At 30.5% G+C, this 16162-nt stretch overlaps 5 protein-coding genes across 5 annotated transcripts; 3 read left to right on the forward strand and 2 right to left on the reverse strand.

Moving 5' to 3' along the window:
* Positions 1-16: 16 nt before the first annotated feature.
* On the reverse strand, positions 17-1058 carry LOC119668264 (THUMP domain-containing protein 1 homolog). The gene has a single exon (XM_038077717.1). It carries the CDS (start codon positions 968-970, stop codon positions 104-106), a length of 867 nt encoding a protein of 288 aa, XP_037933645.1. The 5' UTR covers positions 971-1058; the 3' UTR covers positions 17-103.
* Positions 1059-3346: 2288 nt separating this feature from the next.
* On the forward strand, positions 3347-9511 carry LOC119669582 (splicing factor 3B subunit 3). Its single transcript, XM_038079574.1, has 9 exons — positions 3347-3499; positions 3746-3990; positions 4224-4589; positions 4832-5306; positions 5369-5703; positions 6466-6773; positions 6941-8912; positions 9278-9310; positions 9496-9511. Exons 2-7 carry the CDS (start codon positions 3765-3767, stop codon positions 8909-8911), a joined length of 3681 nt encoding a protein of 1226 aa, XP_037935502.1. The 5' UTR covers positions 3347-3499; positions 3746-3764; the 3' UTR covers position 8912; positions 9278-9310; positions 9496-9511.
* Positions 9512-11651: 2140 nt separating this feature from the next.
* LOC119672006 lies at positions 11652-12398 on the forward strand. The gene is made up of 2 exons (XM_038082950.1): positions 11652-11724; positions 11782-12398. The coding sequence occupies exons 1-2, from the start codon at positions 11701-11703 to the stop codon at positions 12379-12381; spliced, it is 624 nt and encodes a 207-aa protein (XP_037938878.1). The 5' UTR covers positions 11652-11700; the 3' UTR covers positions 12382-12398.
* Positions 12369-13203, reverse strand: LOC119672005 (protein DPCD). The gene has a single exon (XM_038082949.1). The coding sequence runs from the start codon at positions 13073-13075 to the stop codon at positions 12440-12442; it is 636 nt and encodes a 211-aa protein (XP_037938877.1). The 5' UTR covers positions 13076-13203; the 3' UTR covers positions 12369-12439.
* Positions 13204-14355: 1152 nt separating this feature from the next.
* LOC119671128 (B-cell receptor-associated protein 31) lies at positions 14356-15912 on the forward strand. Its single transcript, XM_038081649.1, has 2 exons — positions 14356-15059; positions 15509-15912. The coding sequence occupies exons 1-2, from the start codon at positions 14556-14558 to the stop codon at positions 15704-15706; spliced, it is 702 nt and encodes a 233-aa protein (XP_037937577.1). The 5' UTR covers positions 14356-14555; the 3' UTR covers positions 15707-15912.
* The last annotated feature ends 250 nt before the right edge of the window (positions 15913-16162 follow it).

Consider the following 16162-nt stretch of genomic DNA (forward strand, 5'->3'; position numbering starts at 1 on the left):
CATTTCGCTATTTGTAAAAAATAAAAGTTTTTTTAAGAAAATATTCTTTTGAATTTATTTTTATTTAACACCTACATCATTTATGTAAAAACGTATAATATTGTCAAACAGTTGAAACGGATTCATTTGTACTTTCTTTAATGTTATTGGAGTCAATGGAGGTATGCTCTTCAGAATTTACATTTTCAGATAATTTGGTTAACTCAATTAAATTATACTTCCTGAGCTTGTAATAATTTTCGATAACTGAAAGACAGCAAAGACCTTTAATGATTTCGACAATAACAGTTTTTAAGGCGAACTTCAGGTCGACTTGGTTTTTAGCGTTTTTAGATTGAATTAATACTGCCAGCTCCCTTATAGTCTCGTCCCGATCAATAGAATTATTAAATCGTCGATTGAAACTTATGGCAAATGTACAGCTTTCTTTCAAAAAATACTTATCAAATAACTTGCCGGCGGCGCTTAAAATATCTTTCAAGTTTGCACGGCATACGATTTCAATTGGAACGAGACGTTGTAAAAAACGGCACTTTTGAGCTCCTTTTTCTTTTAAATCCATAGCAATATGGGCACCCAATTCTATCGGATTTGCGACTGTTGTACGTATAAATATGCAATTCGAAGCACCTGTATCAACTGCTTGAAATCGACATCTTTTTTGTTGTTGGTCCTTATCTTTTGTAACGGATATTTCTTTCTGTAGGCAATCTGCAATATCATCTCCAATTTTTTCGCTTTGTTCATCCTCATTCAATTTTACACCATCTTCAGTACCATATAATTCGTCTGCATAATGATTTAGAATATTATAACACTCTCTAATACACTCCTTTGTTTTAAAATTGCAGGTGGCTAAAAAGCCACGTGAACCTATCTCCAAGCAGTATTTCTTCTTCTGGTTTTTAAAATAATGCTTAAAGTTATTTGATGATACTTTAAGTTTTTTATTTGATGGCTCGTCACCCATAATATAAACTTTATTGTAAAAAATTGAGTTTGGAATACAACTAATGTCACTTTGGCAACCATAGAATAAATTATTGCAACAGAGATTACACTGTTTTCTTAAAGAAAATACATTTTTTCTGTGATTTTACCAACTTTTAATTTTAAAGGAAACAAATCTATTATTAAATACTGTTTATTATGTTCATGTAATTATTTATACATATTATAAACAACGTCTTTTATTAAAGTGCTATAATAAAGCATATAATACTTTTTTTAATATATCATTGTTTTACAGTTTGCATCATATTGCCTAGAAATATAATTACATATTTCTGTCATATGGTTTTCTTATGTGTTTTGTTTAAATCGGTCTTCGTTTTTTCTGTTATAAACTATGATAAGTTTAAAGCTAAAAGTTGAACGTACTTTAACGTTACGCAATAATAGCTAGCACTAAAATCCCTAACATTTATTACGTTAACATTTTCACATTTTAAGTATTTATTACATTTATATATGTGTAACAATTACAATCAAAAGAAATATTACAATTATTCTTTTTATACATACTATGGTCCTGTGCGAGTTAGGCTAAGTTGCGTTCTAAATGAGGGAAATTCTAAGTTGTGCCGATAATGTAGTGATGTGTCGGTACGTGTTGATAAATGGCTAAATGTGTGCAGTGCAAAAAATCCCAAAAAAATTCCCATTTGGTTTAGCATCAACTGAGCCTAACTCTCACACGTCCTATTTGATACAGGACAATGAAACCTGTAATTCTAAATTTTAGAACAAATTATTTGCTTTTAATTATTTTCTTTTGTGTTCTTTTGACATGAATGCTCCAATAGAACAACTTCTGGTTGCTTATTAATAACTTGGCATCACTGCCAAAATCAATAAACATAAGACAAGTAAAAAAATTTTAAACAAATTTGCAGTTGATAAATATGTGTAAATGCAAAATACCTGCAGATAATTTTATAAAAAAAGTTTTTTTATGAAAAAATATGTAAAATGAATGACACAAATAAGTTAAGGTGAGTATTTTATATTGCATTTGAATTTATATAACATTACACATTTTTTTAAGCTCTATTCATGATAACAGAGAAAATCCATGATAGTGAAATAGGGACGATACAAATAGAGTGCCACATTGACTAAATACTTGATATTATTGATAGCTCCAGCTCTTCAGAAGTCAATACGAGACCGTCAATAAATTCGTTCGTATAATTTTCAAATTTCTGATATTTCAAGTTATGCTAAAGGAGCAGTATTTAACACTATTTTATTTTTCTTGCAATTGTCTTAAAAGTTTTTGTTTTTATTATAACGACTGTATATTATATTGATTCATGCATTTCATTGTTTAATGTACGTAATGCAGAAATTATGAATTCCTTAATAAATAGTTAATGAAAGACTTCTTCACAATTACTAACCTGTTTTCACAAATATTATTAAAAAATTACTTTTTTAAAGTATTTAAATTACCTCAACACCAGCAACAATTATGAATAATAAACAAAATGCACTGTCATGTGATTGGGATTTTCTATTTTCTTTCAAAAATCATCCACAATAGATCAATTTTAAGATTTGGTACCATTGTGGTGCGAGTGGCTTATTCGTTAAATACTTTCAGAAAAGTGGGCTTATTTTTACGAATGTTATTTTTGCTTTACGTGTTAATTTTCAAGCGACACGTGTCTTATGTAGCATTCATGTCAAGGTGCTTTTGACAGCTTTTAAGGGTGCTAAAAAACAACAAGTTGTCGCTTAAAGTTGCTAATTTGTAATACTACTTTTTCTATCTGAGCAGAAAACGTAAAAAAAAACAATTTTTAGTTTTACACTTAAAAGTAATGTACAATTTATTATTTTGTCTTTATTTTTCTAATTGATCAATATTTTTTAATTTATTAATTTATTTTTCATTGTTCATTGCCTTGTATTTAGGCGTACACGTTGCATATTTTCTTTTGCTATCATTTGTACGATTCAATGAATGTAAATATTATATTAGGCTGATTTTTAAGTCAGAGATACTGTGTAAATACCTTAAAAATATGCAGCTATATGTTTAAGTCAGAATCTGGATAAGCCTGTTGATTTTACCCATAGTTTTTCAATAGTTATTCAAATTAAAATATAAAATTTGTACGCAATATTTTGATCACGGCGGTGAAATCAAAATTTGCTATAGGAAATCATTTATCAATTATTTTTTGACATTGGAACTATAAATTAACATGCAACCCTTAAGTTGAAAAAATATGGCTGTAGCCGCCTGGATGCGGATGCAAAAGATAGATGCAGATGTTAAGATAAATAAAATTTATTACTGGCAATGCTTTATATTTTTCTTCAAACTTTATCAATGGCGAACACTCTCTCATTTCGTTAGATGTCGCAAGGGTAGGTGGTCACAATCGCTAACACATTTGACGTCGTTGCTGTAATCTAAAATTGATGCCGGATTTAATATCCGAAATCATCGCTTAATATATTAATTTAAAAACGGAATAGTCTTTAAAAGGTAAAATATAGATCTTTTTAATTTGTGAATATAGGTATATTATTTACAAAAATCTGCACGGTGTATCTCCAGAGTTGTAGGAATATATACACTTTGGTCGTCTGTATTGCGTGCTAGAGTATTTTCTGTACAATAGCATCGTTAGGTAACACGATTTCTATTACTGTTGCCATGGAATTCCGTACAGTACAACTATAATTAATTTTATATCAGTTTTAGAATCTTAAATAAAAACTTTGGTTTTAGATATGAAACGGTAATTAGGATGTATTTGTACAACTTAACTCTTCAGAAAGCCACCGGCATTACAAGTGCCGTCCACGGCAACTTCTCTGGTGGCAAACAGCAAGAAGTTCTTATATCACGTGGAAAATCATTAGAGTTGGTGCGACCGGATCCTAATACAGGGAAAGTTCATACAATTTTATCTACTGAAATATTCGGATGCATTCGCGCTCTTATGGCTTTCCGTTTAACTGGTGGTACAAAAGGTAAGTTCTTCTGACAAATGTATAATTAATAAATTTTGCACTAAAAACTTTTGAGGTTATCTGTTAAGAAAGAAATCTTGATGAATAATAATTGGTGCTAAATAAAACTTTCTTAACGTCGCATTTGGTGTAATTATCATATTATATCGAACTGAAACTTTGGGAAACATTTTTAATTTTTTAGCATCACATCGTATATATTTTTTACTGACAAACATTTCTTATTATTTTAGATTATATAGTTGTCGGTTCTGATTCCGGTCGAATAGTAATATTAGAGTATAACCCAACCAAAAATGCTTTTGAAAATATCCAAAAAGAAACTTTTGGCAAGTCGGGATGCCGTCGAATCGTCCCCGGTCAATACTTTGCAATAGACCCAAAAGGACGTGCTGTTATGTTAGGTGCTATTGAAAAGCAGAAGTTGGTTTACCTTTTGAATAGAGATCCTCAAGCCCGACTAACAATCTCATCACCGTTAGAGGCTCATAAATCAAATACACTAACATATCATATGGTTGGGGTTGATGTTGGATTCGATAATCCTCTATTCGCTTGCTTAGAAATTGATTACGAGGAAGCTGATAATGATCCCACAGGTGTGTATAATTGTTATTTAGCTATAAGCATTTTAACTTGCTTGCACAAAAGCAATCTGAAGCAAAACGATTTGACTCATTTGCTTAGATCATAAATTGTGCTAAATTAAAATATACTTAACTTCTGAACCATTGGTATTTGATTAAAAAAGTTGCAAGTACTTCACTGATATGTAGTTAACAACTAAATAAAGTGCTTCTAACAATGTACTTTGTAAATAATTACATCATTTCGTTAATAGGCGAAGCTACACAGCGCACACAGCAGACATTAACATTTTACGAATTGGACTTGGGTCTAAATCACGTGGTGCGAAAATATTCTGAACCGTTGGAAGAACATGCAAATTTTTTAATTTCTGTTCCTGGTGGCAATGACGGTCCATCGGGAGTATTAATTTGCTCTGAAAACTATTTAACATATAAAAACCTTGGTGATCAGCACGATATCCGTTGTCCCATACCTCGACGCAGAAACGATTTAGATGATCCAGAACGGGGCATGATTTTTATTTGTTCTGCAACTCATCGCACAAAAAGTATGTATTTCTTTTTAGTGCAAACAGAACAAGGAGATATATTTAAAGTAACTTTGGAAACTGACGATGACGTTGTTTCTGAAATCAAATTGAAGTACTTCGATACTGTTCCACCAGCAATATCTATGTGTGTTTTAAAAACTGGTTTTCTGTTTGTTGCAGCCGAATTTGGCAATCAGTATGTTATTTTTATCTTATATTTTTAGGAGCTTTTTATAGAACAATGAAATTATTTTACAGTTACTTATATCAGATTGCGCATCTAGGTGATGACGATGAAGAACCAGAATTCAGTTCTGCAATGCCATTGGAGGAAGGTGAAACATTTTTTTTCGCACCTCGCCAACTAAAAAATTTAGTAATGGTTGATGAATTGCCATCGTTCGCACCAATTATTGCTTCACAAGTTGCTGATTTGGCCAATGAAGATACACCACAATTATACTTACTTTGCGGACGTGGCTCCCGATCTAGTATGAGAGTTTTACGGCATGGATTAGAAGTATCTGAAATGGCAGTTTCTGAATTACCTGGCAATCCTAATGCCGTATGGACAGTTAAGAAACGAGTAGACGGTTAGTAAATTTTAAATACATAATATTAAAATATTTTAGAGCGTAAACAAATTCATTTGTTGAAAATCAAATGAACATGTTTAGGCTATGCCTATATTTGTAAAATTTGTTCAAATATCAACTGGTGATGTTGATGCATTTTTGTGTAATTAAATTCAAGAAGAAAAGTTGAAATTACGAAATCAAACACCAGTTCTTTTTAATTTCAGGAGGTTAAACTCTTGTGCTGTAGTGCCGTCCAATTGACAGTTTGAAAAAAAAAATGAATGAAATAATTTTATTTGATCATATATGCTCATGAAGAGTATGCAGGGTCAATAATAGTGTTTCAACACAACACAAATTATTTCAAGAAACAGTTTTAAATAATTATTTTACTTCAAATTCCTTCAAATATGGGTAAGGCAACAATTTAATCAAAAAATAATCAGGTTAAGCTGAAAAGATACATTGATATACATAAATTTAAGCATATCTTACCTACTTTTAATGTGGGCACATCAAGATATGCTGCAACTTAAACTACTGTTCTTTATTAATTTAGAGTATTAACACTGATATAAGTAACACTTATTAACTATTAATATTGGCAATTAACTGCAGTGATGATTTTATTCAACCGTGTTTCAGCTGAACTTATATGATTAAGATTTGTTGACTGAATTGTTTATTGCCACTATTAATCCAATATAATTACTTCTTATGATTTGTTATTATCGTCTAAAAAATAATCTATTGGTTTACGTTTGTTATGCATTGCAGATGAATATGATGCGTACATCATTGTTTCATTTGTGAATGCAACATTGGTGTTAAGCATCGGAGAAACTGTGGAAGAAGTAACAGACAGTGGCTTTCTAGGAACAACTCCAACTCTTAGTTGTTCGTCCTTAGGCGATGATGCCTTGGTCCAAGTATATCCAGATGGTATTCGGCATATCAGATCAGATAAACGTGTAAATGAATGGAAAGCACCAGGAAAGAAATCTATTACTAAATGTGCAGTAAACCAACGCCAAGTAGTTATCACTTTATCGGGAAGGGAACTAGTGTGCTTTGAAATGGACGCAGTAAGTATAAATTTAAAATGTATAAGTAAACTACATAATGATGATAAAAACACAAAGTTGAAAAATCGTGTTGATGGCACATAGTGTCCTGCAGTACTGATTTAATTTGAAAAAAATTTATAGTTGTTAAAATTTGCTCTCCTTTAATGCGCAAATTTTTCTTTTAGACTGGAGAACTGAATGAATACACTGAAAGATCAGAAATGCCATCTGAAATTATGTGCATGGCATTAGGAACAGTTCCGGAAGGTGAACAGCGTTCATGGTTCCTTGCTGTTGGTCTTGCTGATAATACTGTACGAATTATATCACTTGATCCTAACGACTGTCTTTCACCTTGCTCTATGCAAGCTTTGCCATCCCCGGCTGAATCACTTTGTTTGGTTGAAATGGGACATACTGAAAGTACAGCAAATACTGTGAACGAAGAAAATGTGGAACGAGCTAGCGCTCCTACAAAAGCCACGATTTATTTAAATATTGGACTTAGCAATGGTGTATTGTTGCGAACTGTATTAGATCCAGTATCCGGAGATTTATCGGACACACGCACTAGATATTTGGGTTCACGTCCAGTTAAACTTTTCCGTATAAGAATGCAAGGTTCTGAAGCAGTGTTGGCAATGTCAAGTCGAACATGGCTTTCTTATTATCATCAAAGTAGATTTCACTTAACTCCATTATCCTATGAAACTCTCGAATTCGCTTCGGGATTTTCAAGTGAACAATGTAATGAAGGTATCGTTGCGATATCGACAAATACCCTACGAATTCTGGCACTAGAAAAGTTAGGAGCAGTATTTAATCAGATGGCATATCCTCTCGAATATACACCACGTACATTTGTTATACATCCAGATACTGGACGCATAATAATTGCAGAAACAGATCATAATGCCTACACTGAAGAAACAAAAACAGCAAGGAAACAGCAAATGGCTGAAGAAATGAGAAATGCAGCCGGAGATGAGGAAAGAGAACTAGCTAACGAAATGGCAAATGCTTTTATAAATGAAGTTCTACCAGAAGAGGTGTTTTCAGCTCCAAAAGCAGGTGTTGGTTTATGGGCTTCTCAGATTCGAGGATTAGAGCCCATTCAGGGTCAAACTCTGTTTAAAATACCTATAATTCAGAATGAAGCCATTGTATCTATGACCATTCTTAAATTTAGTATAGCTGCCGATGGTCGATATTATTTGGCTGTTGGAATTGCTAAAGAACTACAATTGAATCCACGAATTTCTAATGGTGGTTTCATTGATATCTATAAAATTGACCCTACATGCTCTGCCCTGGAATTTTTACATCGTACTGAAGTTGAAGAAATACCAGGAGCATTATGTGGATTTCAAGGTCGTCTATTAGCCGGTTGCGGACGCATATTGCGTATATATGATTTGGGAAAGAAAAAACTTTTGAGAAAATGTGAAAATAAACATATTCCTTATCAAATAGTTAATATTCAATCAATGGGACATCGCATATATGTATCTGATGTGCAAGAATCTGTTTTTTTTATTCGTTATCGTAGAGCAGAGAATCAACTGATTATTTTTGCCGATGACACCCATCCACGTTGGGTTACTGCAACAACTCTACTTGATTATGATACTATTGCAATTGCTGATAAATTTGGCAATATGAGTATTCAACGTTTACCGCATTCTGTAACAGACGATGTAGACGAAGACCCAACTGGAACAAAATCGCTTTGGGATCGAGGTTTACTATCCGGAGCTTCTCAAAAGTCTGAAAATATTTGCTCCTTTCACGTTGGTGAGATTATCATGTCTCTGCAGAAAGCAACTCTTATTCCTGGGGGATCTGAGGCACTTATTTATGCTACACTGAGTGGAACAGTGGGAGCATTTGTACCTTTTACAAGTCGTGAAGATTATGACTTTTTCCAACACTTGGAAATGCATATGCGAAATGAGAATCCACCAATATGTGGTCGCGATCATTTGAGTTATCGTAGTGCATACTATACAGTAAAAAATGTTTTGGATGGAGATTTATGTGAACAGTATTTATCAATCGATCCTGCTAAGCAAAAAAGTATTGCTGCGGATATGTTTAGGACACCAAATCAGATTTGCAAAAAACTGGAAGATATACGAACACGTTACGCCTTCTAAGGTTAGTATTTTCAACACGTTTTTTGTAATAAACTTAAATCTACAAATGATGATAAATTTTCGAATGTCACATATGTTAGAATATGAATAAAATGATTTGACTAATTCCAAAATCTCTGATATAACATCTAATTTACTGCAATCGTAATATATACATAAAATTAATTTTTTGCTTACAAGACAATATCTCGTAGCTAATTTTTTTAATTGAAAAACTTAGCGATATCAATTACTGCCATTCTCTTTAAATTATTCAATATATCTTTAAAAATTTGGGTTGTAGTAAATAAGTTAAAGTTATTAATTAATTAATATAACTTTATATTATTCAATAAATAATTTTTTTTATGTTTTGTTTATTTTTAGGTGAAACACACATGGATACATTACAAGACAGAGGTAAGAAAGTTTAATTTTATTTGAAAAATAAATAATGTAATATATGTACGTGATGATTATTAATTTACCTTGGGACACCTATGAAAATAATTGATTAGTGTAAATCTACAAACTGATTAAATTATTAACTATTATTTTTGCTTTCTATAGTTTTACAAATACTAACAATAATGTTTTAATTTCAGTGATCACTTCGATATATGTCCAATTCGATATACGAAACATTTACTTATTTTAATTGTAGAACACATCTTTATTACTCTACATCCATTGAAATAATAGATGTAAGCTGAATATAAGGTAAATACATTTCTCATAATAAATCATAATAAAAATAACTGCATTTTTTTTTATTGACTATATAATATACATTAATGATGATATTTTTAAATATGTTAGACTTATGAATATATTTTGATATAATTTTACTTTACTGATCTTAATGTTTTTCATAGTAATATGTTACAGCTATTTTACCCTTATGAAGATTAATTTTTTATTTTTTATATTTTCAGATTTTATGAAAAATTTAATTTATCCTTAGGTTAAAAAAAATACAACCACTCACGACTGACTGCCCATTATTTTAAGTTAAACAAATAAAATTGTATATTTAAACAAAATAATCTGTATTTATCGCTTTCTTAATCGTTTAAACAAAAAATATAACATGCGAGTATTAGTTCTAACAAAAATTGGTTTTATTTGTATATCATATTTACTTTAAATTATATCATGAAGTTATGGGGCAGCGGGGCTGTAGTATATGTAGATTACTTATATAAGTGAGCAACTCTTAATAATATTACGTCTTCAAGAGCAACCAGTTTTAGTTACAAAATCGTTATTTTTCTTAGATAACCAAATGCTACTTGCTTCGACAACACTAGCGCAACAACGTACACTGCCAAGCAAAGGCTCAGTTAGTCGGTGGGTATCGTAAGAACTTAAGTCAAAGCGAAATTCACAACCAACCAATCCTGTGTATTTGATACGACTGAAATAAATAAAACCGGCGAACTTTAAAACAAAGTGGAAAAAAAAATCAAATTCAATTAGGTTTTCAACTTAAGCGAATTTAAAAATTGTACTCAATTGCTCACAAAACCTTGTTGAGGAGGATAGGTGCGTTGCAATAAAAAATATGAATATAAATAATGGGCGTATATTCAAGGTCTATAATAATTGACTGTTTTCAAATGTTTTTAACATTTAAGTGTTTTTAAAGTATTGGTTAAGATAAAAATAAATTTTTTCATGTTCCTCAATATACTTTTACTGCAGTGATTTCATAAACTATATACATTTCTGATCGACTTGATAAAACGAAGTAGGTCCAGCTTTCTTCGCCTGTGTGGATGTTAAAAGGCGAACTGAGTTTGAGATAATCGAATAAAGTTTTACATGGTTATATATTGTAAATTAAGGCAGATAGCGAGGTTTCCGAACTGAAAAATTTTTTGGCTATATAATTTACTTTTGGCTAAAGGCCAAAAAAAATTTTCTATATAAAGTTGAAATTTGCTATATTCGTTTAAGCAGCACAATGTAGCGACATCACTAATATCTAAATATTTACTCTAGTACTCATTTCCTCAAAAAAGTATTACGATAGGTCATGAGATTGAAACCATTAGTATTAGTAGGTGCATCATACTATCGAAATTTTCGCAAATTAAGAATATATTTAATCAATTGAAGCACAAATCACATGTCGCAAAATCTTAAGTTATATGGTCATATGTTGCAATGTGACAAAACCTGTTAAATGATACAACTCATAAGGACACTCGCTTCATTCGCACGCTGTAAACTGCAAGCTGACAGTTTTGATGGGAATACTTTGCCAAATAATGAAATTATTATCACTATTGTTTTGTTAACTGTTATTATTGTATTTAAGGTTTTTTTAAAATAATAGACTATTTTGACGGCAAGCTCAAACAAATCACGGGGTATCACTTAGCTATAATTGCATTGCCCTATAAATAAAGTCGTTACAAATTTCTCTTCTAGACATTGTTTGGCGAAAACGCATTCCAGGTTTTTTCTATGGAGTATAATTTATAAAATTGTACTCCAAATAATTATAATTTTAAAGTTACAATTGCAATTAGATACAATATATAATTTACAATAATTTTTTTTTAACAAAATCGTCTCATTGGCTCTTCACTACTTTCTCGTAGTATATTTTTTAAATTTTAGCACTCGCATGTGTTACATCTAGTTCGTTAACAGTACTTTTTTGAAATTATATTCTAAATACCAAAGAATATCTTCTTTGATAAATACTTTTTTATAAAGTACCATATCTTACGAGGTTTTAGTTACACACAACACTTTTTTATGCTAGTAAAACACTAAACATAATAATTAGTGGTCATAAAATGGATTGTACTCCACTTAATTTGGTAAATTTGTTTGTTATGTTTGTATTGTCATTTAATTCTATTTTAAAATTGTTTCAGGCCCATTTTCACGAAAGACGAGCTAACAAGTTTCTGAAATTTCATAGATATAATGAAGCTTATAAAGCAATTGAAACATCCCTTCTTTATTTACATGATGCTTACAAAAATGTCATATATCCTAAATCTATAGAGGTTTTAGATACACAAAAATGGGAATATGAGCGGAAATTAAAACAAATACAAATGAGGAAACAACAACATGACCGACTTAAGCTTAAGGAAATTGTGCCGCCTGTTTCTGAAGGACTGGGTGTATTACGACCAGAACCTATTCAAACCGCGCAGTCTGTGGCTAAGTCAATAGATAAGACTGTTCAAGACTTTGATGCAAAGTTTAACAATGAAGTTATAAAAAAACAATGGAAAGAGAATCAACATTACAAAATGTGCATGGAGGATAAAACTAAAAACAATGTTAATACATCAAATTCGAAAGGTCAATCCAACCAAACAACTTGCTTTGAGGATGAAACTGATATACCATCATTAGCGCCATTAGAGCTACCTATTTTTGATACAGTTGATTTTAATTTATTTACAAGTTCGAACACCTCACTATCAAACATAATGAATTTAGTTGAGAGTTTTCAAAAATAAAAAATTTTATTTAGATTTCATTAAATTATACTAGCAAAAGATGTTGAACTTAATTTTACTAGGTTAATAATTCTTGTAGTAAGTCGGAAACATCACCTTCCGTCTCTACATTTTTCAATAGCATTAGCACTTGAGCATCCATTTCCATCACCAAATCTGGCTTTTTATATGTTATAATTAAAGTATTATATTGATGATGCCATTCTAAATTTTCTTGTTTGGGTTGTAATCCACAACGATCCAACTCAAGCATAGGAATTACTTTATAGTATTTTTTATTTGTTGTGCTGACAACGATTGTTCGTTTTTCCGCATTAACTTTTACAACATAAACAGAAGCAGGATAAGGCAGGCAACGTATACGCCACTCAATACATTTCTTGGTAACGCGTTTAGATAATTCAGGTTGGGAGTCAGATTCCCTCAATATAAAATCGGAAACGGTTGTTGAGTTTTTGTTGATTTGACCAATTTGTCGCGGTATTTCACCAATTTCCATTTCCCATTCTGGTTCACCCGTAAGTTGTTTACATTTTTTCCAGGAGCGACGCTGAACAATCCCTGTATCTAAACTATACTCTTCTGCCATTGTTTTTCCATCCGGAAATTCATATAAGATCTTTCTGCATTTTCCACTAATGAATGATGTCTTTTTTGCAGCATTTAAATAATCAATCCAAAACTGGTAAGACATTTTGCCGGATGGTTAAACCACAGTTTTTTAAAACATTAAAAAATTGAACGAAAAGTTTTAAATGTAGCTTTGCCAATAATATACTCAGCTGTCAAGTGGAAGGGTTACTATGGTAAGGAAAAAATTGTTGAAAAATTTATAGATTCTTAGAATTCAATCTATAATTATAATCTTTTGATTTAATCAATAATAATTATATATTAGTTTTAAGGATTTTGCTACATATTTTAAGCATTTTTGATGAGACAAACATTTATATATTATATATGCACGACCGTATTTATCGCCTTTTTATAATTTACCCGATAAGTGGGTTGCAACTAATACCGTTTTCCTTACAAAAGTAAAATTGCAGTATAATAAATAAATACTGTTAAAAATGTTCGTTTATTTATAATTTTTATTTTTAACACATCAAAAATTACAAGTGTTTTATATTTCTATATATTTTTAAAGAAACAACTTAAGTGAAATAGCGAAATGCGTTGATAATTTTTTAAATTAATTTCTTAAATTAAATATGCTTTAAATAAAATGTAAAATTAATAAACTTGTAGTACTAAAAATAATAAAAATTATTCATTTCGTTCATGAAATTGCGATATGAAGTGAAATGCCTTCATTTACAACATTAAAAACCCGCAAGTATACATCTTTGAAATTCATATGAGTACTAAATAGGGTAATTATCATAGTTGTGAAAATAATTCAATATGATTTAATATAAGTAATACGTTTACGCGAACAAAAGTTGTATTACGGCTTACGAAATCAATATCACGCTCGCAAAAACATTCTTAAACAAGTTTTATGCAAAAGCACTTTTAACTTATTAAAAGCAATTTAATTTTAATATGTAAAATCTGACAGATGAAATTACGTTTGAATTTTAATACACACATCCAAAATTAAGTTAAAATTAAATTCATAATTCGCAATAGCAAATTGTATAACGATATTGCCAATAATTTTTATAAACTAATGCTAATATTGCTACAACGTTTGGCAACTCTACTCACGAACGTAACTAGAAAAACAAAAATCAAAATCAAAATGAAGATTTTCCGTGTGAACAAGTTTTAAGATTAAGATAATTATGGTAATATTTAAGTTTACACTTTACACTTTTAAAGCAGTTTTAAGATAATGTGCGTAAAATTGGTTTTAAACTAGCATTGCAGGGTCGAGTAAACACAACATTAGGTATATTAAAAATTATATGTGAATTAATTTACATAGAATATTTATCATATCAATATGGCAGCACTGAACTTATATGTCATAGTGAGCAAAGAAGGTCACGTCATCCAATGAGTGTATAGCTTTTTGTGGAAGATCTATAAAAGTAGGCTGCAATAAAGTTTAAGCAAAATTCATTACTAAAAATAGAACAGAATTGAAGTCCATAATTTTGTTGGACATATTAAGCAAGTAAAATAAAGGTGTTACTGGAACATTATTAAAAAAATAAACTAATAAAATGAGTCTTGTATGGACTTTGATCGCTACATTTCTGTATGCAGAAATAGTTGTCGTTTTGCTGTTAGTTTTGCCAATTGCAAGTCCATACAAATGGAACCGTTTCTTCAAATCTAAGTTTTTAGCTATGTTAGCTCAACAAGCGCATATCTACTTCTTTTTGATAATGGGTATTCTGGTTCTATTCTTATTGGAAGCAATACGAGAAATGCGTAAATACTCTACACATGACGGCGGATCAGAAGTACATCTGAATGTCGAAATGCAGCATAGCATGCGTCTATTTAGAGCTCAAAGAAACTTTTACATATCTGGATTTTCAATTTTCCTTGTGCTTGTAATCCGTCGTTTGGTGACTTTAATTTCCACACAAGCAAACTTACTAGCACAAAGCGAAGCTTCTATCAAGCAGGCCCAAAGTGCATCTGCCGCCGCTCGTACTCTAATGGAAAAAAAGAAAACTGAAAAAGCCGACGAAGCTGTTGAAGACAGCACTCTTAAAGAGGTAAGAAAATTGCTTATACAATTGCACAAATTTTTTAAAACTAAACTAATTATAATTTGCAATTTTGTAATTGTTTTCAACAGTTTCTGAACTCGCATTTAAAATAAATCGCAATTTAATTTCTTACTAATATATTGCTAAATTTAAATAGTTGAAACTTGTTCGATACAGGTCATGGCTTTAATTAATTTTTATTGTTTAATTATATTTAAAAATAGCTGGAAAAAAAATTTTTTTTTAAATCAAAATTGTTTCTATTAAAAATGTTCAATAAAGAGTACAAATATTCTAACAGCTTATGAAATTGCGGAAACGTGTACGTGGGCTATCAGCTAGTGTAACTTTCAGTTAAAACTTTGCGAAGGGATCTTTTTGTTCGAAACTGTTACTACAATATCATCCTTATCATATGCTTCAAAAATAAATAAACAAATTCATACTAATTTTAGCTTAATGAATTACGTCAACGTGTGCAAGAACTTAGCTCAGCCTTAAATAGTGAGAAGAAAGACAAGGAAGCTTTAAAATCGCAAGCTGAGAGTTTGAATAAGGAATACGACCGAATGTCGGAGGAATTCAGTAAATTGCAGAAGAGAATAACGATTTCAGATTCCACAGTTGGCAAAGGTGGCGTTAAAGATGATTAATATGCTGCATTCGAAAGTTTCAAAAACTTCTAATTATTTTTATACATCATTATTATCATATTTAGTTCACATATGTAAGACTTGTGATTGATTTTCAATCAATCAATATATTTAATTAAAGAAAAACACATTGTACATTACTTAATATTAAAAAATTTTCTACGTGGTATAATTTTGGAGTGTTCTACATTAACGTATACTTATTTGCATATATTAAAGAATTTAAATGATTATTTAATAAACATGTTTAAAGTTTCGTCATATTTTTGCTTATTTTATGATGAGGTGATAAATGAAATACACATACATACATTTTTGTTTCTTTTTATAATCAGTGATTCATTTAAATTATGACTTTATGTAAGCAATGATAAATGATAGTTATGAAATAGTTAAATGAAATGAAAGTTAGCTTATATGGATATTAATTTATAAACACATTTTTATTGTAAACAA

This window comes from Teleopsis dalmanni, chromosome 1 (assembly GCF_002237135.1).
Source record: "Teleopsis dalmanni isolate 2A chromosome 1, ASM223713v2, whole genome shotgun sequence".
Classification (NCBI taxonomy): Eukaryota; Metazoa; Arthropoda; class Insecta; order Diptera; family Diopsidae; genus Teleopsis; species Teleopsis dalmanni.